Here is a 27950-nt window from a genome sequence, read left to right as displayed (position 1 = left end):
ATTTTTGATCAGACAAATCTTGACCTAAATCAGGAATTTGAAAAACATATAAAGCGCTTCCTGTAGGTTATTATATAATGTTTATGTTTGTCCTTTTTTCCTTCCAAGAAAGAGGAAAAAGGGTTTTTGTATACTAGGGATGCAAGAAAATATCAGCATGTCATCGGCATATATTGGGTTTAAAATGGGCTGTCAGAATCGGCCAACACGCTTTTTCTTATGTTGCACAATGAATGAATATTACATACATTGAAAAGTGTTGTATTTCATGTCTCCATCTGCTGGTGGGCCATCATGATAAGAGTATGCATGCAGAATATGATGTCAGTTCCAGTGCAGAGGACACTTGATGATCACTAAAATTAAGTATGGAAAAAAGTGGATACATTGATATCGGTATCGGTTATTGGCCAAATAAATATATATCGGCGTAACGGGTATCGGCAAAAAATTCAATATCGTAGACAAATGTTTGTACTCAGAAAGAAATGGAATTTTCTCAAGTAAGGTTTTGGTGTTCAAAACTCAGTTCAGTATTGCTCCTGTATGTATTTAGCAGCGGTACAACCCACATGTCATCTTTAGGTATACCAGTACAGGACTTGAGTTGTTTTGTCTCTAAGACTTGAAACGCAGGTTAAATAGGGGAGACGGGGGGAATTTGTACCAATTTTTGGTTTTGATGTCATTACTCAGAAACCTCTTGAACTGTTTGGATACATGTTTTATGTATGTAACTTGTATCTGTGTTCTACTTTTTAACAGTCATCAGTTGTTTTTACAAGCATTGTTGGAGTCACAATATTGATTGAAACACTAGATGTTAAATGTCATATTTGCCCCCACGTGCAGGAGCAATTGTAACAGCATACGGAGTGTGGGAAGCTTATTATTAATTGTAATTGGACATCTAGAGCTGTTTGCAAATATGTGTCTAAAGCCCTTCTTGTGTCAGTGGACGAGCTAAATATCTTCTTGCGACGATAAATAAAACTGAAGCACTTCAGCAGCGCTGCTGGAGACCAGGTTCTTAAAAAGTCTTCAAATGTCTTAAATTCAATGTTCCAACAATGAGGCCTTAAAAGTCATTGAATAGGCTTAAATTTGAATAGGTGAGGCTGTAACTTCTGCGAACACCTTATTTCATTTATCCATTTTTTTTAATTTTTTTTGTTTTGTGAAAATGAGTGAAGCCTTTGCTATGTAAAAGTCCACATTTCTAATGTTACAAATCTTTAAAAAAAAAAAATACAATACTGTCATTTTACTTCATACTTGCACTTACCTGCTGGCAAAATGTAGATTGACTGAACTCACTTTAACATAATCCTACATAACACAAGACCACATGTACACTACTTGCCTGCAGTGCTTACCTACGATGATAGAATAAGTAAAACAATTTGTCCAAAAATCTGTCCTAAATTTGGTTGAAAGGTGTCTTGAACAGGTCTTAAAAAACTTTAAATGTAACTGTCTGATACCTGTAGACACCCTGGGAGAAAATCTTAGGGGAAACACTGCAGTTACCGAAGTAACACCGAATTAAATATTGCAGAATTTAGCAAAACTGATGGAATAAATTTAGATCTTTTGTCTGTTTAATGTGACAAATACTTGCCAGTTTTTGTATGGATGAAATTGCTATCTGTTTTATTTTTCTTTGCATTTGAGTTGAAGTAATTTGTGCCCAACTCCCTCAGCTGTTGCAGAACAGTGTTGTAATAAATCTGTGCAGCTAACAAAGTAATGTTTTAGATATTTGTTTCTGCCTCAGGTATCAGTATAACAGAAACTCTAAATATAATGAAATCAAAGTGCCTGAAATGTCACAGTTAATTGTTAGTTATTGAAGATCTGATGTTCATCACTGGTCTATAATTATTAGGCTAATTGATAACAATGGTTTAGAAGCTGTTTGCCCATATTCATCAGACTGATGGATCTCTTCACGTGTGTGAGTCACGTTCAGGCAGGTTAGACTCAGTGTGCAGAGGTGCAGCTGAACTCGATGGTCAGGTTCATTTCCACACCGGATGAGCTCTTTCATCTCTACTTTGATGTTTGGCACTCCTGGATGAATCTTTGCTGCTCTCCCTCTCACCGGCTGGATCTGTCTTTCTCGCTCTCTACCCTTTGGATGACTTTGCCCTGTGAGCTGTCTGTCTCTCTGGTTATGTCTCTTTCTCTCTACAAATATGTCTCTTTCTCTCTGTGTTGATGTTTTTGCAGCTACACCTTTTTGAGATGTGTGAGCAAAAAAACCCCAGAATTGCATAGAATTTGTGGTCATGGCTGCTGTGCCATAACCACGTTAAGTGAAAAATGCATGGATGGGAAATGTTTCACCATCCCAAAAGTGAAACTTTATCTACAGCAAAGAGTGCATAATTATATGCATATACACAGGAAATCTCCATAAGATATTGGAGGTGTTTATATCAGTATGTTTGGCCACTTGCACTGCAGTACATCTTGGATACATTAGCAAACACGGATCATGAACCGTCCCCTTGGACCTCCACCTGTTTGGTTTTCAAAAATTCTGCTCCCCAAAGATGGGATTTACTGGCCTGTGCAAGTCACACTCTACCAGCTAGCACACACTAATTAGAAGCTCATTTTTTCTATTGGCCGAGTTTTAAAGGTCCAGTGTGTAGGATTTAGGAGGATACGTTGGCAGAAGTTGAAAATAATACAATAAGTATGTTTTCTTTAGTGTGTAATCACCTAAAAGTAAGAATTGTGTTTTGTTACTTAAGAATGAGTCATTTATAGCTACATAAGGAGGGTCCAAATCTATGGAGACTGCCATATTGCACTGCCATGTTTTTACAGCAGCCCAAAACAGACAAACTAAACACTGGCTCTAGACAGGGCCCTTCACAGTTTCACGTCAGCCACCGTAGTCAGTAGCTCCTGTTTGATAAGAGCGTTGGAAAGACACTGATTTTTAGCGTAAAACTTCTTTATCCGGTGTTATCACTGGTTTAAAATCCCAGAGTCCGTTCGTGTTGGAGAGGAGGAGACCTCTGCGGATAATTAAGCTTGCGCTAAAAACCTCATAAATGTCCGGAACTAACATTGTCAGAAAAAAAAAGGTGAGCACACATTTGCAGATGCTTGGCTGGCAGCCTGTCTGCAATGAGCCAAACAGTGTCAGAGAAACACTGATTCATAACATGAAACTGCTTTATTCACTCTTTTTAACTGTTTAAATCACTGCAGGTTTTTTTGGTTTTGGAGAGGAAGAGACCTCTATGCATTATCCAGCAACTTGTAAAAACCTCCTGAACAATGAACACTGAAGTAATTCTAACCTAGAGAAGTTTCAGCTAGTTGCAGTCTGCAGTCCTCACCACTAGATGCCACTAAATCCCTCTTAATCTTACACACTATTCATTTAATGAACACACGGTATGAATCACGTTGTGAGGAGGGGCACTTGTTCTCCAAATAAAGAGCAAACAGCAGTGATGACTCAAGCCCTTTCTACACAAATATCATGCTGTAGGGCCGCTATGATGTCTCCTCGACATGCTGCTGTTGCATTTGTTTGCATTTCCAAACAACGGCGCGTCATGCCACTCCTGTGTATGATTTTAGACAGCATGCTGGAATCGCAGAATCAAAAGAGGCGTGACGGGCGTGAGGTGTAACACAACAGCGTTGGCTTCTAGTGTGATAACAATCCATATAACAATCATTTATCTTCCCTGTTATATGGCGGCCGATCTGGCCCTCTGCTCGGAGGGTAAGGAGCTCGTGGACCTCAATTTTTTTTCCAGTTTGCAGACATTTTCAACTTCTGTTCCTCTTCTGTGAGTTAGCTGCTAACTGCTATCAGCTACTTTTTAAATCTCTCGCGGTGGGTTGCATGCATGATACGTCATTAAAATGTCATAGTCGTGCTGCCCATGATCCCCTCCTGCTGGCTATCCCATCATTTCACTGCTATTGCTATCTTCATTCCCAGCTTAGAAGTGAGACAACTCTGTCTCCCCACTCTGGGATCGTACCTTTTATACAGAACGGTAACGTAGCATAAGGGCGTGTGTAAAAGGCACCTCTGAGGTGTATCTTTTTGTCTGATAGAATTTAAAGTAGATCTGGTTGCAAGGCACAGTTAGATACTGTAGCTCCCTCTGTTACCGAACATTATGGCTGGTTTAATGAGATGTACAACAGTTTGTCAGGTTTTATCATCAGTGCAGTGTTGATTGATAACTGAATGTCAGGCTGTGTAATGTTACAGCGCGACTGACTGACAGCTGCCATTTAGCTGTGATTCCAGTCTGATAGGAGAAGGTAAGTGATGGCTTCAGATGGAAACAGTATCAGTTTGATGGGAGATGTGGAGAGTGTTATCTTCATTTATACCAGAGAGCTGTGTAGGAGGAATTCATTTGTTTTTGTTGTTCCTTCTGTTTGTCCACAGAGGTCATAACCATCATAATCCCTATTTAAAAATCCAGATGTCTGTATTTAACAGGTCTTTTTTTTTTCTCTGCCTCAGCTGCTGTTTTGATATCTCACTTTCTCTGATCGTCTCTGTCTGTCTGTCTGTCTGTCTGTCTCTCGCCCAGCATCAGCAGCAGGTGGTGCAGGCAGTGGAGCGGGCCAAGCAGGTCACCATGGCTGAACTCAACGCCATCATAGGAGTGGGTGTATTGCACACACACACATACACACACAATAACAGGAGACGCTGTAATATAGATCTAACAGAGGAAAATGTTCAGAGAGAGTAACAGACAAAGAGGATTTTTAAGATGATCCTGGAACTAAATGCTAACTACTAATGCAGTGAGTGGACCAGTTAGTTGCTGACTCTTGAAGAGAAAGAGATGAATGGACAACACGACCAGTTTACAGCAATGTTACGTAAACTGGCCAGTACATTTTTCATGTTATAATCCTGGGTCAGCTTTTTTCTATTGAGATTTACAATGTACACTCTACAATCCCAAAAGCACCTGTTTATTGCTTTCTGCAGTCATTTATATCAGCAAAGCAAATCATCAGACAGGTTTATCATCATCATCAGGAGTATCAGCTTATAAGTTGACAGACGGGTAACAAAGAATCACAGTACAGAGTAGATATGTATTTACTTTGGGGTAGTCTCTATACAGACTCTACATTCAGTGAATGTAGAGTCTGTAGGCAAACCCTGGAGATCTTGCCTCTGGAAGAAGAGCGGAAGAGCCCTGGTTTCTGGTTGTAGGCTGTTTGTAGTCAGCATAATATTGACCAATCACTTTTGAGCTGGCTGCAGTTGTTGCCAGGTTAAATGGTCCGTGCGGTGAACTAATGAGGCGGAACATAATTGGCGTCACTGCAAACTCTGAATCCATCGCAATGGTTAAGCATATTTACTTATATATAAAGTCGGAAACGGAAATTCGCCTCCTCTGCCCAAATCAAACCGGAATGCCAAAAAATCGGGGGTCTGCCCCCAGAGGCTGTATCGCCTTCTGCCAGAAGTCAGACGCTGAATACAGCTGATGGGTTGTGAGAATGACTTTGGGGTAATTTGGACACAGTGTCACTAGTTTGTCCACCAGAGGGCACTGAACAGTTAAATGCAAAATGTCCTGCCTCGAACAAATCTTGTTACATTTAAAGGGTAACTTTTGTATTTTTCAACCTGGACCCAATTTTCCCATGTTTCAAAGTGACCGATGGAAACAACAATTTTTAAAACGGGTTCATCACTAAGTGAGAGGCATTTCCATTTATGTCCACAAGAAGTACTTGTTTTTGCCACTGATGGGCGCAGATTATTATACCAAGTGTCTGACAACATTATGGAAAGGATCCCTACAGAGATAGACATTTTTGTTAAAGAGCAAGCTCATTTTTGTTTGACCAAGAACAAGCATGAAATCACTACTGCTAAACCCACCAGACTCCATTTAAATAAACAGTCATTTTATTATCACAAAACACACTATATTCAGAGTCGACAGAAACGGAATAAAACCCCAAAAAAACATCTTGGGTCATCTTTCCACTTTTCTACCAATCACCAACTTTGGGTTGGTTGAAATAAACTCCTAATTTACTCAGTTAGATGTGAAAATATGTTGTCTCTATACACGCTAAAATTACTCTTTATTTGATTGGAGTCTGGTGGGTTTGGCTATGGTGATTTTGGGGCTGTTTCTGGTTAAACAAAAAGGATTTTACTCTTCAACAAGAGGGTCTATCTCTGTAGGGATCCTTTCATAATGTTGCCAGACATGTAGAATAACAATCTGAGCCTGTCAGTGGCAAAACAGGCACTTTTGGTGGACATAGACTGATGCTGCAAAGATGCCCTGAGTGGTTACATTGCAACCTGTTTCGCATTAGTCACAAAAAAACATGAAGAAATTAAGGTCCAGGTTGAAAAATAATGCTGTTACCCTTAAAGGGAGCCTAAGAAATGTTAATTTCCTATTATTCAAAAAAACAACAATAACAGCAAAAAATAAATAAATTATTAAAAAAAATAAAATTGGGTGATAATATCATTTTTATTTATATTCTTTTTTCTTTTTTTTAGGTTGCTAAAAAAAGCACACCTCCTACACACTGTTTGTGCTAACTGCTGATATTTTTTATTTATTCACATCATAAAAGTAAAATATACCAGCAGTAAGTGAGAGCTTTTTCATTTTTATTCACGTTGTGCTTTCCTCTGACACACCTGCCGTATATTAAGGTACCCAGAGACTTTAAAATAAATTGAGTATGATTTAAAATATTTGTATTATCTCTAATATCCAGTCCTGGTCAGGCTCCAGATGTTCAGTCACCATTTGGTGCTCCAAATGTTTCTTTCCTTTCCCAGCTCTTATCTTGTCCCTCCTGTCTTCCCATCCCAGCATCTTGTTTGTCAAAATCCAGCATCACACTAATCATGACTCCTGTGTGTGATTCAGCAGCAGCAGCTCCAGGCTCAGCACCTCTCCCACGGCCACGCCATCCCCGTCCCGCTCACGCCACACCCAGCGGGCCTCCAGCCCCCACTGCCTCCCGGGGCCGGTACTGCCAGCCTGCTGGCTCTGTCGTCTGCTCTGAGCCACCAGCTGCCGCTCAAAGACGAGAGGAAACACCATGACAACAACAGCGAACACCCGAGAGGTAAGGCCTGCTCTGCATGTATGTGTGTACAGTAGGTGTGGATGTGTTTATGTACATGTGTGGGCAGTTTTTGGCGTCTTTATGTCTGCAATAAGTCTAAGTGTGCATTACTGGTTGTTTATGTGTTAAACAGCCACAATGTGAAGTTTGTTTTTGTGAGATTACTTCCTCCTCCATTGTTATTTATTACAATCGAGAGTTTCATTCTACTTTACTGTTTCTTCTTATGATGTAAACACATGAGAAGGGGATATATAAATTATCAATGCTTCATTTTAACTTTTTTATCACTGAGGTTTCCACTGACAGATTATACCTACATATATACAGTACAGGCCAAAAGTTTGGACACACCTTCTCATTCAATGCGTTTTCTTTATTTTCATGACTATTTACATTGTAGATTCTCACTGAAGGCATCAAAACTATGAATGAACACATGTGGAGTTATGTACTTAACAAAAAAAGGTGAAATAACTGAAAACATGTTTTATATTCTAGTTTCTTCAAAATAGCCACCCTTTGCTCTGATTACTGCTTTGCACACTCTTGGCATTCTCTCCATGAGCTTCAAGAGGTAGTCACCTGAAATGGTTTCCACTTCACAGGTGTGCCTTATCAGGGTTAATTAGTGGAATTTCTTGCTTTATCAATGGGGTTGGGACCATCAGTTGTGTTGTGCAGAAGTCAGGTTAATACACAGCCAACAGCCCTATTGGACAACTGTTAAAATTCATATTATGGCAAGAACCAATCAGCTAACTAAAGAAAAACGAGTGGCCATCATTACTTTAAGAAATGAAGGTCAGTCAGTCCGGATAATTGCAAAAACTTTAAATGTGTCCCCAAGTGGAGTCGCAAAAACCATCAAGCGCTACAATGAAACTGGCGCACATGAGGACCGACCCAGGAAAGGAAGACCAAGAGTCACCTCTGCTTTTGAGGATAAGTTCATCCGAGTCACCAGCCTCAGAAATCGCAAGTTAACAGCAGCTCAGATCAGAGACCAGATGAATGCCACACAGAGTTCTAGCAGCAGACCCATCTCTAGAACAACTGTTAAGAGGAGACTGCGCCAATCAGGCCTTCATGGTCAAATAGCTGCTAGGAAACCACTGCTAAGGAGAGGCAACAAGCAGAAGAGATTTGTTTGGGCCAAGAAACACAAGGAATGGACATTAGACCAGTGGAAATCTGTGCTTTGGTCTGATGAGTCCAAATTTGAGATCTTTGGTTCCAACCGCCGTGTCTTTGTGAGACGCAGAAAAGGTGAACGGATGGATTCCACATGCCTGGTTCCCACTGTGAAGCATGGAGGAGGAGGTGTGATGGTGTGGGGGTGTTTTGCTGGTGACACTGTTGGGGATTTATTCAAAATTGAAGGCACACTGAACCAGCATGGCTACCACAGCATCCTGCAGCGACATGCCATCCCATAAGGTTTGCGTTTAGTTGGACGATCATTTATTTTTCAACAGGACAATGACCCCAAACACACCTCCAGGCTGTGTAAGGGCTATTTGACCAAGAAGGAGAGTGATGGAGTGCTGCGGCAGATGACCTGGCCTCCACAGTCACCGGACCTGAACCCAATCGAGATGGTTTGGGGTGAGCTGGACCGCAGAGTGAAGGCAAAGGGGCCAACAAGTGCTAAACACCTCTGGGAACTCCTTCAAGACTGTTGGAAAACCATTTCAGGTGACTACCTCTTGAAGCTCATCGAGAGAATGCCAAGAGTGTGCAAAGCAGTAATCAGAGCAAAGGGTGGCTATTTTGAAGAAACTAGAATATAAAACATGTTTTCAGTTATTTCACCTTTTTTTGTTAAGTACATAACTCCACGTGTTCATTCATAGTTTTGATGCCTTCAGTGAGAATCTACAATGTAAATAGTCATGAAAATAAAGAAAACGCATTGAATGAGAAGGTGTGTCCAAACTTTTGGCCTGTACTGTATACCAAGCTAAGATATAATTTTATTTATCTGAAGTATTTAAAAAAACAGACAACCTAATATAACATGTCAAGCTTTGATGCAAATGACACAAACTTGTGCTGTTTTATGTCATTCATAAACAGATGCTAAATGTGTTTAATAGACATAAATAGTGAAGCTTTTATCTTTTGTTCAGTTAATGATCCCAAACTAATTTTACATGTCTGGAATATTCAGTCAAAGTTATGAATTATAGCACTTCCAGCACTTGCACTGGCTGATGCTTAATTGTTGGTACTCTGAATGAACAGCAGTTAAAGCAATTAAAAACTGATTTGTCATTATGCCGTTTTAATTGGCCTAATAGAGAGCGATACACAACCACCATGATGCCTCTTTTCTTCTGTACACGCAGAACGCCTCTAATTCTTCTGCGAGCTGACTTTCAGCTCAAGCATTTAATTACAGTACATAGAGACTGTGTTTGTGTGTGTGTGTGTGTGTGTGTGTGTGTGTGGAAACAGTGTGTGCCAGCTCTTAATTACTCTGTTGCAGCACGACTGTGAGGGTTTTTACAGTGCAGTCGAGCAGTTAACCTTGCCCTGTAGCTGCAGTAAAGCAAACAGCTGCTAATACTTATCCCCATTAGGAGCGATCAATAACAATCTGATTCCTTCACTTGAGTTCCTGCGAATCAGCGTGGACAGTATGTAGGAAATATGAGCTTTCTTTATTTGTCTTTTTAAATGCATGTTATTATTCTAATGCATGCTGTTTCCTTTTTTTTTTTTTTACATTGTTGCCAAATACAGTGTCATTTTGACCCCCTGTGCTTCTTAATTTACAAATCCAGCAACTTTTCAGACATTTTCAGAAGAAATATGTTTACTTTCAGAGAAATTAGCAATAAATACAAACAGCTGATCATGTGTACACAGTATGCACATTCAGGCTGCTGGCTCGTCTAATCTAATCAGAGGAAGAAACTACAACAAATGTAACCTAATGTCATCTTGCAGCTAGGGTTGCAATGGTATACCCGTTTCACTGTATACTGTGGTATGAAAATTGACAGTTACCATACCATGTGCATTTGCATATCTATGATATCAGGAAAAAAAAAAGCAGCAGGATGGAAAATCTCACTTACACATCTCGTTTCCTCCTCCACTTCCCGTCAGACTTTTTACACATACTTCCATTTTTTGAAAAAATGGATTCAGTGATGGCTGTGTGACTGATCATATGACAAATTAGCAAAAAATAAGAAATACATAAATAAATAAATAAATTATTATTAATTTAAGAAAATAGAATTACAAAAAAACAAGTGATATAGTTTTACAGTTTGCCTTCAGATATTCAGAAAAAACTAAACGAAAATGATCTCTCATTTCTTTAGTTTGTGAACAACAACAGTGACTCAGAGTGAGATTCAGATTCTGTATACAATATTAATAGATCAGCAAGATAAAATCTACCACAAATTACACATTTAAACAGTTCCCAAATACAAAAAAGTCCCCTGGGATCTATATAAATCAACAGGAGATTTCCTTCTTTTAGCAAAATCCTAAATGATTGAGGTGTTTTTTTCCACCTGGACCTTTATGCTCTGCCATTTCTCCTCTAATCATCACGCTGTAACCTGTGACAGGCTGTTATGTCACCATATCTATCGCACATTCACACCTGTAGTTTTTTGTCAAGCCACGAGCAGCACGCAGGTTTACATTACCAAAGGTTTATGACAAAATCACTCGACGACACTGACTCCTGTGTGCACACAGTGAGAGAGGAGAGGTAGAGACGCTGTGCTGCTGCCAGAGGAGCCGCTGAATGAGTTCCCTCTGAGCGGTACGTCACTAAAAGAGTCTGAGAAGTCCGGGACTGTTCATAAAACATTCAGGACGCCACAGTTTATTCCACACTATTGAAGCTGCTCCTCTTTTTGGAACCACTGCAGAGTCTTTAATCGTGTTGCTTTCAGCCATGCTTGTTGTTGCCATGGGTAACAGGGATGTAAAAATGTCAACAAGCCGAAATATCGCGAGTATCACAATATGAATTTTTCATATATTTAAAATAATACTGGTAATATCATGAGCGAGATGATATGGACCACCTCTAGTTTCAGAGTATGTTCATTCCTTTAAGGGCCACTGTAATTGATAATAATAATAATAATAATAATAGTGTAATACTGTGAATCTGTGATACTTTCTTATCGTTATCCTATTGTGAAAATCTCATACCTTTGCAACCCTACTTTTAACCTCTTACTGGTTTTGATAAGCCTTCAGCAACATTTTTCAGGAGAGAGTTGATTGACGGCCATCTTTAAACTTTCAGACTGCTTGTAGTTGCACCAGCAGATGCCGCAGTGTTTCATACATCTGTCTTTATGCAAACAGGGTGTTTGTACTGACAGAGTACAGTCAGCCAGCGTAATCATTCATCTCTGCTTTGTTTCCCGGCAGTACATTTTACTTGACATGCTGTAGGTTAGCAGGTAGAATAAACAGGAACATTCTGAGTTATGTACTTTTAGCTTTAGCTGGCAGTAATGATAGCTCAGGTAATGTGATCATCAGGCACGAGAATCAGTAACAATGGCAATCCATCATTAGAGGTACTGCTCTCTCTTTCCTCGTGTGTGTGTGTGTGTGTGTGTGTGTGTGTGTGTGTGTGTGTGTACGCACAAATTTTTAATTATCTGTCTGTTTCTCTTTGTCTCTACCTTTGCTCATGAACGATTGTGCTTGTTGCTGAGACATTAAACGCCTTAATTAGTCTTTTGTTTTTTTCCTGTCTCCTGCCCTCCGCCTCCTCAGACAGAGACTCGGTCAAGGTAAGTAATTCCATTCATTCTCTCTGTTACATACTGATGTGTTCCTGCTGTACTGTCTCATTTTTTCTCACTCAACCAAGCACGATTAAGATAAAAAAAAAAATAAAAAAAAATACCATCAGGTGACACAACTGCAATACAGACAAACATTCAGATATTTGGCCAGCAGTTTCTTCTCCTACCATCAACATTCCTAACCAGGTTTCTTCATTCATTTTTATTCGCAACACGCCTGCTAGTGGCCGGAGATAATATTTGATATCATATGCAAAGAACATGAAGTGAGTGAAGTGACTATGAAGGAAAAATTAGCTCAAAACCTGAAACATGCTCTGATTGATAACATATGCTATTAATTTATTGGCATATACTTTGCCACATTTATTTGAATATTGTTGTCAACTTGTTTGTTATATAGTTACAGTGTAAATGACTGTAATGTTTCTATGATAATGTGCAGCATGTTCAGGTTTTATTTAAACATAAAACTAGAGCAGTTTTTAGTGGAGGACGATTCTATGTTTAACAGAGATGTTTAATATTACATATACATTATGTATGTAGATATAGAAACATAGTTAAATTTCACATTTTAACACACATTTTTTTAAATATAAATGTGGCTCATGACTTAAATATGATTTAATAATCAGAATCTAAGGGCATAATTTCCCTATCAGACCAAGTCCACTGGTAAGTTTACCACAGGTGGTAAGCAAGCACCCTCTGCTTTGTAGCGTGAACGTAGCATGCAGATAAGTCGTGAGCTAAACTGTGATGGCAAGATGAGTGAGTCGAGATAAATTGCTTAAAAACACTGCAGTCATGGCTACAAAAGGGAACCATCAGGAAGAGAAGTGTGGATCAGGAGGAGAATATTTTGAGCTGCCCTGTTGAAGTGGATGACAATCGACTGAACCCAAGTGCTAGTGGCTACTTAAGTAGCGCCGTTGAAGTCTCAGCACCTGATGAAGGGTTGCCGCTCGTAGTGTATGATAAATATTGGCACAGTGCCAGTTCTAGTGCTAACCCTTTGTACAGTTTGGCCGACAACGGTTAGCAATGAATAATCTTCTGATTAGGGATAAACCAGCTTCCTGTGTGAGCTGTCTGTTCCTGAATCGCGTAGGCCTGTGCTACTGTATGTTAATGTTGGTCATAGTGATGATCCCGGAGAGGGTCATATTTTCTGAGGTGGTCCGTGGTGTCAAAAGTTTAAGGAGCCACTACACTAATTCATAGTTTCTCAGAGTCGACCAGCAGGCCAGTGGGGGCCCTCAGACACCTTTTATGCTGCCCCTGAACTTTCAATCACCTACATTTAATACACTACTCTGTTACTGCAGGAACTTCACCCACCTAGCAAGCATCGGTTCATAATTGCCAAATCTTCAGTCTGACATTGCGTCCAGTTTAACCAGTCAACAGAGAACAATGTACATTTAGGGTCCACAATTGGTACGTTTACAGTAGTCGAGCTACTCTCATAGCTCGGCTAATCAGTCAAGTTGGACTTCTCGTCTTGTCTGAGTATACATGCCGAAGAGAAAATCGAATTTCTGACCAAGTACATCTGACTCCGCCTCGATAGGTGGCATTATGTCCTTTTCAATATAGTGCGTATTGAACTAGTTCAGGTTCAGAAACGTTTTAAAATAAATCTGCATTTCGGGTTTTCCTACCATCCATAAACTTCAAAATGTTTCACTCCTTTAGCTGTCAGAGCATGGATGTAGTTTCCTCATCTGTCCATAAGTGCGTCCTCTGCTTCTCTGTCACCATGGTGTTTGTTTTTCTGGAAGTTACTGCACTGTTGCTACGTCATCTCCTTCTTCTTCCGGGTGAAAGCCTGCGAAAGAAAAAATTGCGCATGTGCAGAACGCCACATGCAACTCCAGTCAGACTAAGTGGATACATGCAGCAATAGTTTGATTTTTAAACTAATTATCTAGGTGTGTTAGTTGAGCTACAGAGAGTCCAATTTCAGTCGGACTACGCTGTTTACATTAATTTAAAAGTCCGGTTTCAGTCGGACTAAGCCAATAACTCGATTTTATCAAGCTGCATGTAAACGTACTGAATGATGCGTAGCTATGCCACCGTACTTGTTTTGTAGGGATTTTAAGAGTGGAGCTGAGGGAAGTAAAAACAATGCTGGGCGATATTGAGCAGACATGTTGATTTAGAACAGCCTTGATAGCAGCATCTATCTTGTTTATAGCGCTCGCCATTGTTGTTATTACTCGTCATTGGTTTAAGCACACTGCTTGACAATGCCTGTCAATGCTTGGCAATGGCGTTAGTCCCATCTGTGATGTTGATTGGCTTATCAAGTCCCCCCACAGCACTTACTGGTTGTTTTTTATTTAAACCAAGACACCATTGTTTTATGTAACGATGGCAGATGAATCCATCAACTCAAACTCAGTGGAATGGGCGGATTCAGAGGTCTGGACCCAGGCAAAGCATCTGTAAGGTTAAAAATGACATTGTAGAAAGCTACTGGTTGCATGTCAACTAGTGACACCAAAAATTATCTTGTATTTATAAAGCTCGAGACGTTAGCTAATGTCAGTGATTTCAGTGCATCTAGGCAGTTTAATGTGGAATTTAGATGGAAAAGATATTTATTTAATGTGTGCACTTTTCCTGTGTGGCCCTCAATCATATCCTGGCTCCCTAAATTGGCACTCAGTCATCAAAACATTCTGCACATTCTGCATTCATGTATCTCCACATAGACTGTAAAAAACAAACAAAATATGTATTTAAAACATTCTGATTTGTGCAAATGGAGGCAGAGAGGAAGAAAGAAGAAGTGCGTGAAAAAGAGACAAAAAGAAAAAAAGCACACGTCTGACTAGTGAAGGAAGGAGGGGGCAAAAAGATTCAGTTCAACAGAGCAACATTACATCCAGCACTTGTAGTAATTAGTCCCTTAAGCTGAGCTTTTTTTCCCAAGGCAAACATTTGGTTTGTTGAATACTCAATGAGCAGATTAGCATTTCTTTATTCCGGCAGCTCGCTCGCTCACACAGACACGGACACACACACACATACACACACACACACACACATGAATGAGTTTAGCAGGTTGTGGGTGTTCTCTGGTGGTTTTGGAGGAGGTGGAGACAGGAGGAATGTTTAATATGTTATCTCCTGCCCCCCATGTAGTATATCCTCCTCCACACACACACACAGCTGTAGGCACCATGATGGGAGCGATTAGCAGTGTGCGTTTTGTGTGTGTGTGTGTGTGTGTGTGTGTGTGTGTGTGTGAGGTCGTCAGAAATCAGTGGTAAAGATAGAGGGACCAGAATGATGAATGCCTTTTATTAGCGCCCTGTGAGAACACACAGCCAACAGTCACTTCATGAAACCAATAAGCCCCTTGTCAGTGGTCTACAGTTGCCTTGGCAACAGTCCACGGGGTACAGTGTGTCTGAATTGCATGAACATCTGTGCCTTAATGTCCTTGGCGTTAGCACCTCGCGCACTGATAAAGGTATGTGGGTGCAGACATACATGTGTGTCTGCCTGCATACTTTTTTTTTTTTTTGCCAATAGAGACGGTCTATTGTGTAGTTGTGGTGCGTTCAAGGACTTCACCTCCTCAGGCCTGTCAGACACACTTATCTAATGAAGCTAACTGTTAGTTCAGTTGTCAATGCCATTTTTTTTTTTTTTCTTTTTTGTATGTGTATTTGTTCGCTTTCCAGTCCACTATGTGTTGAAAGGAGACGTGTTTGGAGTAGATGCAATTAAAAGAGATTTTCTCTGAAAAAGCAGTGGCCTTAGTTATGATCCCTCAAGGTAAAACCTCTCTTTAATAAAGTTAACATCCTTGAATATGTACTGTATGTTTAGGAAAAAAGGTGAGAATGAATTGCCAATGAGGCCGCTTTCAGTGTTAGACTGACCTTTTCGAATGAATCACTTGTTGAAAGTAAACATACTGCAGCTTGTCGTTAGCGCGACTGCTGCAGTGGCCATCACACTTCTTTTTTGTACTTTTTTGTCCCGTTTTTCTCCACTGGTAAGTTGCAGTCAGTCTCTTTGTTCATGCCGGGATGCTCTTTTTAAAACCTCTGTATACAGTGTACAGCGTGGCCCTCCATGCTGTGCTGGCTGCAGAATAAGAAACAAATTGAGTCAGACAGAAGGATCGGAGGTTATTGAGTGAACCAACTAACTTGAACCTAAAGTTGAAAAGGGTTTTTTGGTGTGAACGGAGCTGACGTTTTAGTGAGCAAAGGAAGCGCAGAAACAAAGGGAGTGAAATACAGTATTTCCAAATATTGGTGACAAACTAGTGATGTCTTGGTTAAGGGAAGAAAAAAAGAAAGAGGAAAAGTGGAAATTAAACGAAGTGAAGATTTAATCTAGACTAATGGCGCTGTCAATACTGCATCCATTTAACATGCTGTATAATTGGCTAAATTTGCTGTGAATGCATACAAATTATCGTGTTTTTAAGAAAACCCCACACCACCAGGTCCATTCAGAAGCTGTTTTTGTCTTGCCCTGATGGCATGTAAATGTAAATGAAAATGAAAATGTTCACATTTTTCTCTGAGCACTATAAGCACATTGGCACAAAAGCTGAGGTTCAGAGTTAATTCCTGGCCTTGGAAACAGCAGTGGAGAAAAGTGGAGCCATATAACATGATATTAAAACACATACTGCATCACATCTTACATCATACTGTTTTATTTAAAGAAATCTAGGGAGCAGTGGTACTATAGCAGAAAGGGTTGAAATGTGAGGTTGTGCTAGTTTGGTTTCCAGACTGGCGGGATAAATCTGAGTGAACGCTGAAAGTGGAAAAGCATTGCAACTGAGGGGCCCTTGAACAAGGACCTTAAAGGGATACTTTGCTGATTTTCAACCAGCTCTGTGTCACCTTGGTGTGGTGAGAGTGTGCAGTTAAAAGGTGCCCACCTGTCCACCAGCCAAAATGTTGTAAGCAGTTTTATGTAGGAGCTATTTTCTCTATACCAAACTACACTAGCAACAGTGTCACCATGCAGAATGAAGCATGCTTCTACAACCCGCTCACCTAGCACCACTGAACTAGCTAACCTTGCAGCTCAGCCGAGGAATGCCATCAGCGCTTACATTTCACAAGCACAAGCCTTTCATCCATGTCTAACTGTCCTCAATTAGGCCTCGCTGTAAATGCTGGTAAACAACCCTTTGAATCTGCGTTGCGTGGACAATAATGAGGAGGCTCGTCGTCCTTTTTACACCGCCATTTATTCTCTGAACAGGAACAGAATACGTACTGGTCAGTCTTACATTTGGCTCGTAACAGGCAGCTCACACACAGCACGCTCAGGCACATCTCTCATGAACTGGCAACGTTTTTTAACGCCTGTAGTGGCGTTTACTGACAACAAATTATTAATATGACTACAATAATACAAACATATGTATCTAAACAGGAACAGCATGCCGTTATTTGAACATTTCATCACTTAAAAAGTACAGCAACCCACTCGTAACTTATTCCAGTCCCATTTCCATACCACACAGGGCATGTATGTTCATATGGTGGACATATGGACATTAATACACAATATTTGTACACAGTGCTGTGCTCGACTACTCACCTCGGGCACAACTGGCAATGTTTTAACGCCTGCAGTGGCATTAACCTACCACCTCTGAGAGAGGGCGCCCTTGAGCCAATAACTGGTGTAACCACATAACTACATAAGTGCATGACTATCACATTATAGCAATAAAAGCAAGTGGAATTACATACATTACAAACTCTGCTACACATGTAGATGCACACTCCCTTCTCCACTGTGATACGGTAGGTGGGTGTATTTCGGTAGAAAGAAAACAGTTCCAACATAAAAATGCTCACAAGACAGTGTGTGGATTATCTTGAGTAACTGGGTCATGATTTCTGGAAAGAGACATTGCTGTTGAATTTTTCAAATGTGTTTTTTTGGCGCTTTGAGCACCACAAGCCGAGTGCCATCTAGTTCCATTATATTCGTGAGAAGGCAGACATCTCTACGCCAGATATCTCCAACACTCGGCGACTCACACCAAAACAATCTAGATTGATAAATAGCACCACAGGTAAGAGGAAGAATATGCATTTCTGATGTTGGGGTGAACTGTCCTTTGAACAACATTAATTAAGAGAAGTTTATTCACTCTGGGCGTTTCATTACAGGAGAGATGTCAAACTTTTTGTGGAACTGAAATTGAGCAAAACAGTGAAGGTTACAGGTATCATTATCACGACTTGAAGAATCAATTTGAAACAGGGAGGCAAATATAATTATGATGTGCTGGTAAATTAATACTTTCACCCAGTCACGCCACACGGCTCTTAACACTCACTGTGCTTGTACTGCCGGCGGAGCCTTCATTTGTCTCTGCAGCAAAAATTAATTTGCCTTGATGTTTTTCAAAGAGCTAATTTGCAGGCTAATTAATCTAATCAGTCTGCAAAGAGAGACAGAGACGGGGGGGTGGGGGGGCTCAACCTGCTCTGTCTCACTCAAGAAGAGACACCTGTATACACACTGACATCTCAACATTGTTTGCACATACGGAGCACTAAATTGTAAACAGGTACAAGTGCTGCCCGACCACACTGACCCACACACACAGACACACACATGCCGACCGTCACTCCTCCCCCACAGAATCTTTGTCATCAACACTTGCAGCACGGCAAAGGGCAGTGGAAAGGTTACAAGCGTGAGTTAGTGGAAAGGTCGAGTTAAAGGTCCTGCTTTATTTTTCTTCTCTCTGTCCGTCGTGTGCCGGGTAAGGAGAGCCTCCCAATGAGAGGGAGCGAGAGATCAGCAGGGACAGGCTGAGCAAGAGGGGAAATGTTTAGCTGACCTTATTTTGATCTTTGCTTCTCAAAGAGGATTAATCCTTCAGTAATGGTATTTAAAGGATGCCATATTTGATTAACAAAAGAGAGACATCAATGGAGCAACTCTCCCCCTCTGCTTCCCCCCCTCCACATTTCAAATATAATGCAGCGGAGTTCAAGCCACGATGGTGCAGTCAGACTGTCAAGGATGCAGCGCTGCTTTGCTATTGTGTGATACAGTCAAAGTGAAATGGTTTTGACAAGAAGAGTTCTTTAAAGTGGTGTTGAAATCCAGCCGTTGAGTTGAGTTTGCGCTGTTTGCGTTGCTGTCTGGCTGCGTGCTATTGGTCCTAATTTAGCTCAAAGTAAAAGTCTTGACACACTCAGAGGATTTGTAGCGTTTAAGTTGTACTTGTGCTTTGCACCCTGTCCTGAGCATAAGATGTCAGTAATTTTCCTTTAACCTAACGTGGTCTTTAGAAAGGAAAGTTTAGCCATTTAAGAGCCACTTCAGGGATCCACTCAGAGAGGACGTTTCACTTCTTTAACTATGTCTTTCAGTAGGATTCCTCATTGGACATCTTTAAATTGTAAGCTATAAAGTAGACCTAATATATACCTGTGTTTATTGACATAGGTAATGATTTCACCCGAACAAACCCTACACACAATTTCCTTTTATTGACAGCACTAAATGCAATCAAATTTTGAGTATTAAAGGGTTGGTTTACCTAGGCCACAAATATAAAAAGTTATTTCCTTGCTTACTTCTTCTATTATGTAGTAGGTTTTGATTTATTTGCTCTAATTTTATGATATATCTGCCTTCACTCAGTAATACAAAGGAGGTGGATGGGTTTCGTTAATGGATTTTGCTGCTTGCTTAAATGTCAGCACCCCTGTTACTCAGGAAGTTTACAGAACACACTGTCAGTAGTTTTCAGTGGGACTTTTTCTGTGGTAGAGAGTAGTTCAAGGGGCAACTGTTAAAAATTGTGTTTTTTTTTACTGTATTTTATTGAATGTATTGAATGTTTTATTGAATCGGATTTGCAAATCAATCTGAAGTACACGTAGAAGTACACAGTAAGTATTTAGTATACCATTGAGTTGCATATTTTTAAGTGCTCTGGGGGCCGTTTGTATGTTATTTCAGGGTACAGTGAATTTGAGTAGCAACACAATCTAATGTTTTTTTTATTACTGAACATCATAATATATCTACAGCTGTTCGGGGCCCAAGTGTGTTACTCAGGTAATGCAGTGTGGAGCTGAAGTTGATGCTGAAGTTGAGCAGTAATACCACAGGATGAGCAATCAGCCCATTCAGAACAGGCTTGTTTTGAGTGGACACTTCACTAGTTTTAGTGAATTTAGTGAATTAGCAATTAGAATCCTGTGCAGGAATGCTGGACTTATTATATAATGTAAATATTGTCGGGGCTTTTTTACGGAAAACAAAATAATCTTAAGGAATATAACTTTGAATATATCAAAGAGAAAAACATGAACATGACTTCCACTCCTCTTATTTTTTGCCGCTAATAAAATGTTTCCTGCTGGCTGCCACAGATCCTCAAAGACATGATCATAAACTCTTGAACATAAAAACAACTCATTGCAATCGGTTTAGAAATGTAAATGTTATAATGCTTTTTATTCACGAAAATCGCAGCTCCCCTGTTTACTTGCATTTGTGTACAAGGCAAGTCTTGCTGTCTCCAATATGCCAGCAACATTGATGTACGATCCAGTGGCCAGTGATGCATCTGTGTTTCTATATGGTCTGCATACATACAGCAGCTTTGTTAGGCTGTACTTAAGTGAAGCATTGTTTTAAGTTAAATGTTCATGTCAGCATGCTAAAATGTAAAGAATGACAATGCTGACATGCTGATGTTTAGCAGGTATTGGAGGGTAAGAAGCTCCAGGGCTTCATTGTTTTCCCAGTTTGCAGACATTTTTGGCCACTACTCTTCCTCTTTGAGTTAGCCGCTAACTGCTATCAGCTACTTCTAAAATCTCTCCGGATGGGTCGCGTGCATAACACATTGTCAAAATGTCATAGCTGTGTGCCTATGCTCCCATCCTGCCTGCTGTCCCGTTTATACAGAGCTTGTTTGGGTGCTATTGTTACTTCTTTTAGTGGCTTAAAGGCAAGACAACTCTGTCCCCTAATTCCGCAATCGTACCTCATATACAGAACAGCAAGGCGGCATAAAGGCGTGATATTCCCACCTTGAACAGGCAGTGTTAAAGTGGCTTTAGTTTAATTTGTTAGTGTGTGAAAACTTGCCAAAAAATGGACAAAGTAAAATTGTGGTCGAATAATGGCACTAGATGGAAAGTTAAGGAATCACTTAAGTTATTTAAATTTAATCTTAAAGGGGATTAAACGTGTGTACCAAATTTAATAGTAGGCCATCCAATACCTGTGAAGATATCTCACTCAAAACCACAAAAGTTAACCTCATAGTGGAGGTAAATTAAAGTCACAGGGTCGCTTAAGTCATCAGGATTCATTATCTGGGAATCATGAATGTCTATACATAATTTCATGGCAATCTGTTTGACAAGTTGTTGAGTTATTTCTGTCTGGAGCAAAGGGGAGGACACAGATACACACTGACATTGACATACCTTGAGCCATGCCATTCATGTGGCTAATAAAAACATTGAATTAAAAAATAATCAGTGTGGCTCTCAAAGTCCATATTCTCATGTGAGTGATTCTTTATTCAACTGAAGTAGTGTATTCTTAATAAAACTTTTACCTGTGTTAATTTTACAAGCACTTTGTCAGTTTGCAGCTTTGTGCACATGTCACAGCAAAAGATAAACAACAGACAGATAACAAAAGAGACTCCTCAGTCCATAGAAATTTTTAGACATGTCTTTTAAAATGGAGAATATCTTTCCATCTCCCTTTAAGTATGCTCCTGCTTGTTTCTTCCAGAGCTCGTCTGTGTCTCCCTCTGCCAGTTTCCGGACCCGAGAGAAGCACAGGAGTTCAAGCGATTACTCCTCCGACAGCAAGAAACAGAAGACAGATGATAAGGAGCTGGCCTCTACACGCTATGTGAGTCAACATAAATTTAACTTTTTCTGACTTGATAAGTATATTTTTTATTTTAACTTGTTATTCCTGGGGTAAGACGATGGAAAAGCAAAGGTTCATAACTTGATTGTTTTGGGATCGTAACTACGGTGGCTACACTTTTGGTCAAAATTCAGTCTGGGCTCAAATATTCAACATTTTAGAGGAAAAAGAGGAGTGCCAGCTCCCTAATATAAAATCCAAACCAAAGGCAGCCTGACAGACAGTATGTGACGTTATCTCAAACCCACACTTTCTGTTTTTGGACAACGCAGTGAGAGCGAGACCTGACATGTCAAAGGTCTTAGCTGGGATTTGAACTCAGCTTGTTGCAGTTTATGACTTGTTCTGCAGCCAGATGAGCCATCTGGACGCTACACAATGGAACCATTCGACTACTTCTATCTGATAATTAAAAACATGCAAAAATACAAAAGGAGTAATGCCAGAGGAATGATTAAAATCGCCTTCACAGCCTTCTTTTAGAGCATTAATTAAAACCTTGATTTTATGATTGGCCTTTTTACGACTGTATGTGTAAAATAAATGGGATATTGAATTTGATAAAAGCACTGATTATCTGTATTTTTAGTGATGGAGAATTCAGTTAAATACAGATGTGTTCAGAGTTATTGGTACCCTTACAGCTCATTGAAATAACGCTTCATGATACAGTAAAGATAAAGGCAACAAGACGACCATCTCCAAGCAGACTGATGTTCCTGTGACAACAGCTGCAAATATCATTAAGAGGTTTTTCAGGTCCATGGAACTGTAGCCAGCCTGCCTCAGCGAAGCCACAAGAGGATAATTGATCCTATGTTGAACAGAAGGATAGTGCGAATGGTAGAAAAAGAGCCAAGGATAACTGGCAAAGAGATACAGACTGAACTCCAAGGTCAAGGTTCGTCAGTTTCTGATCACACCATTTGTCGCTTTTATAGCAAAAGTGGGCTTCATGGAAGAAGCTCTGATTCAGTCAAAGGTCATGGGCAACCTCTCTGGGGCTTAAAAATGAAGCCAATATAGACGTGACAACAGGGGTCGCGTTAATCGGATATTCTCGGTCATTGACCGGTTTTTTACAACAATGACCGGAAAATCTGAAGACCGTCGGTCATTTTGACCGGTTGCAATTACCACCCCTGCCCACTTGGTGGCGGCGGAGTGCACAGTCACTGGTTTAAGTGGCTGCCGTTTTCACACTGCAGAGAAAAAGTCATTCATCTGCTTCATGTAGCATTAGGCTCGTTCGAGATGAACTGCGCCTCGCCTGAAAAGTAGACGAGAGCAGGCGGCCACAGCAGGGGGCGGTGACAAAAAGCTGCGGTGATGTCGGACAGTTTCCCGACAGTTTCCAGCAGCCTTCAGTCCGTACAGGAAGTCACAGACACACTAACATCCTGTCTGGAATGATGTCAGTTCATTAAAAAAGTGATCAGGCCCATATATCAGTTTGTTTTCACCATCAACTCACACAACATGTTTTCTGTTCACAGAATAAACCTTCAGATCAGACAAATACAATTTTAATCTCTAAAATACAACAAAATGAGTAGTTTATCTAAAACATCATCTTGTTGAGTCGGCATCTGAACCAATGAGCTGTTAGATCAGGTGAGAGCCAGGCGGTGCAGTTGGTGGAGAGCAACTGCAGCGCCTGGCTCTAAAAACTGCGGCCGCCTCGCTCTCGCGATTTTATCGCCGTCCACTTTTGTAATACGTCAGAGCAAGTCGGGATGAAGTCGGACACAAAACTAACCGGCATGCATTGTGCGCCGATCGCCGGTGATCGAATCTGCGCAGGACTGGCTCATCTCGAATGAACCTATTGTCAAAGATCCACCGTCTTTGGCGTTGTTGACATAACACCCTGGACACACCGGACGCGGAACCGAAGCGCAGTGCCCAGCAGCGGAGGCAGTTTTCAGTCGGCGCCCATGTTAGCCTATCTGACTGTCCACACAGGCTGCTGACCTGAGCAAAGCGGAGCGCCCGCGGAGTAGAGGCAGCGCTTCAGTTCGGCATTTTTCATGCGAGCCGCGAGCTGCGAGTGCTTCTGTCAAGCTCGATAGAGTGGATCGTACCAAACAGGAAGTAGGACACAGAAAAGACGAGAGAATCCGGCCAATTTTCAAAATAAAATAACAACAGCACGCACTGAGGAACGTGAGGAGAAAATACCGTGTTTATAATTTAAAATAACACAACAGTGCATAACCGAACACATTTTTCAATACCCTAATCACTTCATTACAACTTTAATTTTGTGTCACAGAGCCTTCAGGCATAACTAGCCTACATAACGCCCTGGACACACCGGACGTGTTAATGACGCGTTAGTGCCGTCCGGTGTGTCCAGGGCGAAGCCTAATGACACGGGTGTGTGGATGTCTGTTCATCTTTTCGTTCATGTCCTTATTAATGCACCCTTTATAACTTGCTTGTTGGATTTATTAAAAATGAAAGAATGAAAACTAAATGTCTTTGAATATCTTTATTATTTAAAAACGAAAATTAAAATGACCGGTAAAAATAGATTATGACCAGATTTTTATGACCCTGTCGGTCAAAATGACCGGCGACAAAAAAGTCTAGCGCAACGTCTGAATGACAAAAACTGCACTTCATCGAATGGCCACTTGAGGCTGGTTCCAGAAGCAATTCAGTCCTCATAGACCCCCATGTTAAAATGGCCAAGCAGTGTGACAGCCTAGTACAAAAAAGCAGTTTTGGTCTCTTAAGCTAATGTCAACATGCGTGAGAACTGTATGGGGATGAATTCATACATAACTCACCCATTTACAACTTGTTAAAGCTTAAAGGGATAGTGCACCCAAAAATGAAAATTCAGCCATTATCTACTTATCTGCTCAGGTGAAGTTTTAGAGTCCTCACATCTCTTGCGGAGATCCAAGGGGAGAGGGGGTAGCAACACAACTCCACCTAATGGAGGCTTATGGCGCCCCAGATTCAAACGTCCAAAAACACATAAGTGAAACCACAAAATATCTCCATACTGCTCGTCCGTAGGGATCCAAGTGTCCTGAAGCCCCAACATAAAAAGTTGTTTTGAAAAACGTCATTTGTTTTTAGCCTCATTGCAGCCTGTTGCTCTAACTGCCTCTCTGTACACTGCGTTCACATGTATGAGGGTGTTGTGAGGACTCTAAAACTTCACCTGAGTCTCCATCGGCATATAGGTGAGTAGATAATGGGTGGATTTTCATGTTGGGTGCACTATCCCTTTAAAGTGACAGGCTGTCTGCCAGGCGTCACTAGTCTGTGAGTCAGATCCACACCACACTCCTCTACGGCTCCACCCTCTTGTCCAAATATGGCCACTTCTGTCTCTATAAACCAAGATGGCGTCATCCGAAATGCCAAAATGTGAGTCCAAAAACCACTGTGTGACTTCACAATAGCTACGCCCATTATTTTATACAGTCTGTGGTCATGGGTCCACAGATAATGACCCAAAACACACAGCTAAAAGCACCCAAGAATGGATAAGGAGAAAACACTTGACTGTTCTAAAGTGGCTTTATATTAGCCCTGATCTGAATCCTATCGAACATCTATTAAAAGAGCTGAAGCTTGCCGTCTGGAGAGGGCACCCATCAAACCTGAGACAGCAGGAGCAGTTTGCTTAGGAAGAGTGAGCCAAACTACCGATAAAGGTGCAGGTGCTGAAGTCTCATTAAGAGCTACAGTAAACATTTGATTACAGTGATTTCCTCTAAAAGCTTATAAGACAAGATATTATTGTTAAGGCCGATTACTTTTGTCAGTTTCAAGTTATTTCAGAGAAAATTGTGACAAAAATTGCTTCTATGTGTCCTCGCAGGAAAGTGATGGAGAGAAGAGTGATGACAACTTGGTTGTGGACGTCTCCAATGAGGTACGACACAGTTTAGGCAGCATGGCGTCCTTTTGACACCTGATCAGGAAGAATAAATCCATTTTACTCTCTCATCTCTGCCTGTGCTCACCCACCACAGGATCCCGCGTCTCCTAGAGGAAGTCCTGCCCACTCGCCTCGGGAGAACGGACTGGACAAGAGCCGCCTATTGAAGAAGGATGCTCCGCTGAGTCCGTCCTCCATCGCCTCCTCCAGCAGCACACCTTCATCCAAATCCAAAGAGATTAATTTGGTGAGTCATTGGGGTAATTACAGCCCCCTGATATTCTTTTTCATCATTTCTCAGGGTAGTTTTCTATTTTTAGACATACGGAAAAATGTCATCATAGTAAGAAATGTATAGAAGAGAATAAAGGTTTAGAGTTAATGAATGCAAGATAATAAACCAGAAGTGATATGGAAATAAAGGGCAAAATGTAGAGAAAAACTCTGAATTATTTCAACTGCAGAGAGCGTTTAACACTTTATACATTTTTATAGGCAAAGACAATTTTATGAGTCATAAACTCACAGCATGGATGGTTCCTGTATTATTTAAATGTTTCTGCTTTGCTATTAAATTTGTAAATGGCTGTGTCTCTAAAATCCGAAGAGACATCTGCTTCATCTGAAGTCAGTGTTTACACAAGTGTTTAAAGACTTTAAATTTGATTTAATTTTTAAAGCGTTTTAAGAGTTGAAGCTGCTTTTTTGTGCTGTAGAATGAGAAGTCCACAACGCCTGTGTCCAAGTCCAGCACCCCCACATCCCGCTCTGACGCCCCGACACCCAGCAGCACCACCACCCCGAGCCTGAGGTCTGCACCTGGGAAACCACCAGGAGTTGAGACGCTGAGTGAGTGTTGCAAACAGAACATAAAACTTCTCAATGACTGTTTACATGCACACTAAAATTTCCATATTATTCCAAATATGACAATGTTCAGATTTACTACAGGTAACGTAAACAGCATATTTTGTTTGGATATTCAGAATTAGGCCTTATTTTGAATGTAGCAATTTCCCATTAAGACATTTTGGATGTGTTTATAATATTCAGGTTTTAGGAGCTTTTTTTGGAGATGTATACAGTACATTAGGAATATGTGTCTCAACTGAGGCTTTTGCCACAGCTTGCGACAGACGGCCTCTTGCCTGTATACAATCAACTGTGTGCGTTGTCAGGATGCACTATACACAAAACACAACTCGCTGAGAATTTGCGAGGCTCAGGTTGAGATGCATGCCCAAAAGAAAAGCCTACATCTGTGGGCCAAAGGTGAAACACATCTAATTTTAAACATTATAAAAGAGAAACATTTTGTGCATGCAGAAGTAGTCGGTAAGATAATGGATATGACTCAGAAGTTTGACTGACATAGATGCTTTTTAAAACCAAAAACTTGCTTCTCAAAAACATTGCTACAGAGTAGGGGTGTCCCCCGACTAAGAATTGTCATAGTCGAATCTGATTTGACAGATTTTTCCTTTAGCCAACTAATCGTCTAATCATGTTGTTTTCCCCTTCATTGATTAATGAGCTCATTTGTGTCAGTTTCCGCTCCAGAGAAAAGAGCTAAAACACCCAAATAAACAAATTTAATTCTTCAGTTGGCATAATAAGATAATAATAATAATAAAAGTAAAAGGGTTATCATTTTATCTTTATCTTTATTCCTTTCACTTAATCAAGGTATGATGCTCTAGATGAGTGCAGACACGCTTCCCAGCCGGGGACAGCCATCCATTCCGTAACACTGCCTAACGAACCACCTCCACTCCGAAACTGATTTTCAAGCTACAAAAGCTTGAAATGAACGTTCAACTCATTGTTTTTTATTGAAAATATGTCACTGTCTTCATTTATTATGTATAATTTCGCTAGCAGCATACACATTTAAAGGAGACGCTAGTCAAGTCTTTTTACACGCGCTGTCCGTGGTGCTGAAATCCCCACTCCCGGCCGCACTCCCGGCCGCACTGGTCAGACAGACTAGTAATAATAAATAAATTAAAAAATCAGTGTCTATCAAGAAAACAATCAGCGGTGAAATTCGTTTCAAGACACTTCAGGTAAACGAATAATCCTTCAAAAAAGTTTGATTTGAGAGCACATACCTCCTCCAAAGTGTTTGTTTATGCGCTTCGCCACCGTAAATCACCGTAGGCCTCGATGCTGCTCTG

General features: G+C 40.6%; 1 protein-coding gene across 3 annotated transcripts in view; it reads left to right on the top strand.

The window, feature by feature from the left end:
- LOC117252036 (transducin-like enhancer protein 4) overlaps nt 1-27950 on the top strand; it is a 66188-nt gene that overhangs the window by 23144 nt on the left and 15094 nt on the right. For 2 of the 3 annotated variants that reach the window (XM_033618680.2, XM_033618677.2), the window contains exons 6-12: nt 4587-4661; nt 6930-7131; nt 11902-11918; nt 21726-21848; nt 25714-25767; nt 25868-26020; nt 26490-26622. In XM_033618680.2, the coding sequence (XP_033474571.1) occupies nt 4587-4661; nt 6930-7131; nt 11902-11918; nt 21726-21848; nt 25714-25767; nt 25868-26020; nt 26490-26622 (757 nt within the window). The remainder of the gene's footprint in view (nt 1-4586; nt 4662-6929; nt 7132-11901; nt 11919-21725; nt 21849-25713; nt 25768-25867; nt 26021-26489; nt 26623-27950) is intronic. The other variant, XM_033618678.2, reaches the window with a different exon arrangement.

The sequence above is a fragment of the Epinephelus lanceolatus genome, chromosome 9 (assembly GCF_041903045.1).
Source record: "Epinephelus lanceolatus isolate andai-2023 chromosome 9, ASM4190304v1, whole genome shotgun sequence".
In the NCBI taxonomy this organism is placed as follows: Eukaryota; Metazoa; Chordata; class Actinopteri; order Perciformes; family Serranidae; genus Epinephelus; species Epinephelus lanceolatus.
Note: the sequence above shows the minus strand (reverse complement) of the source record. Positions and strands in the feature narration are given on the sequence as shown.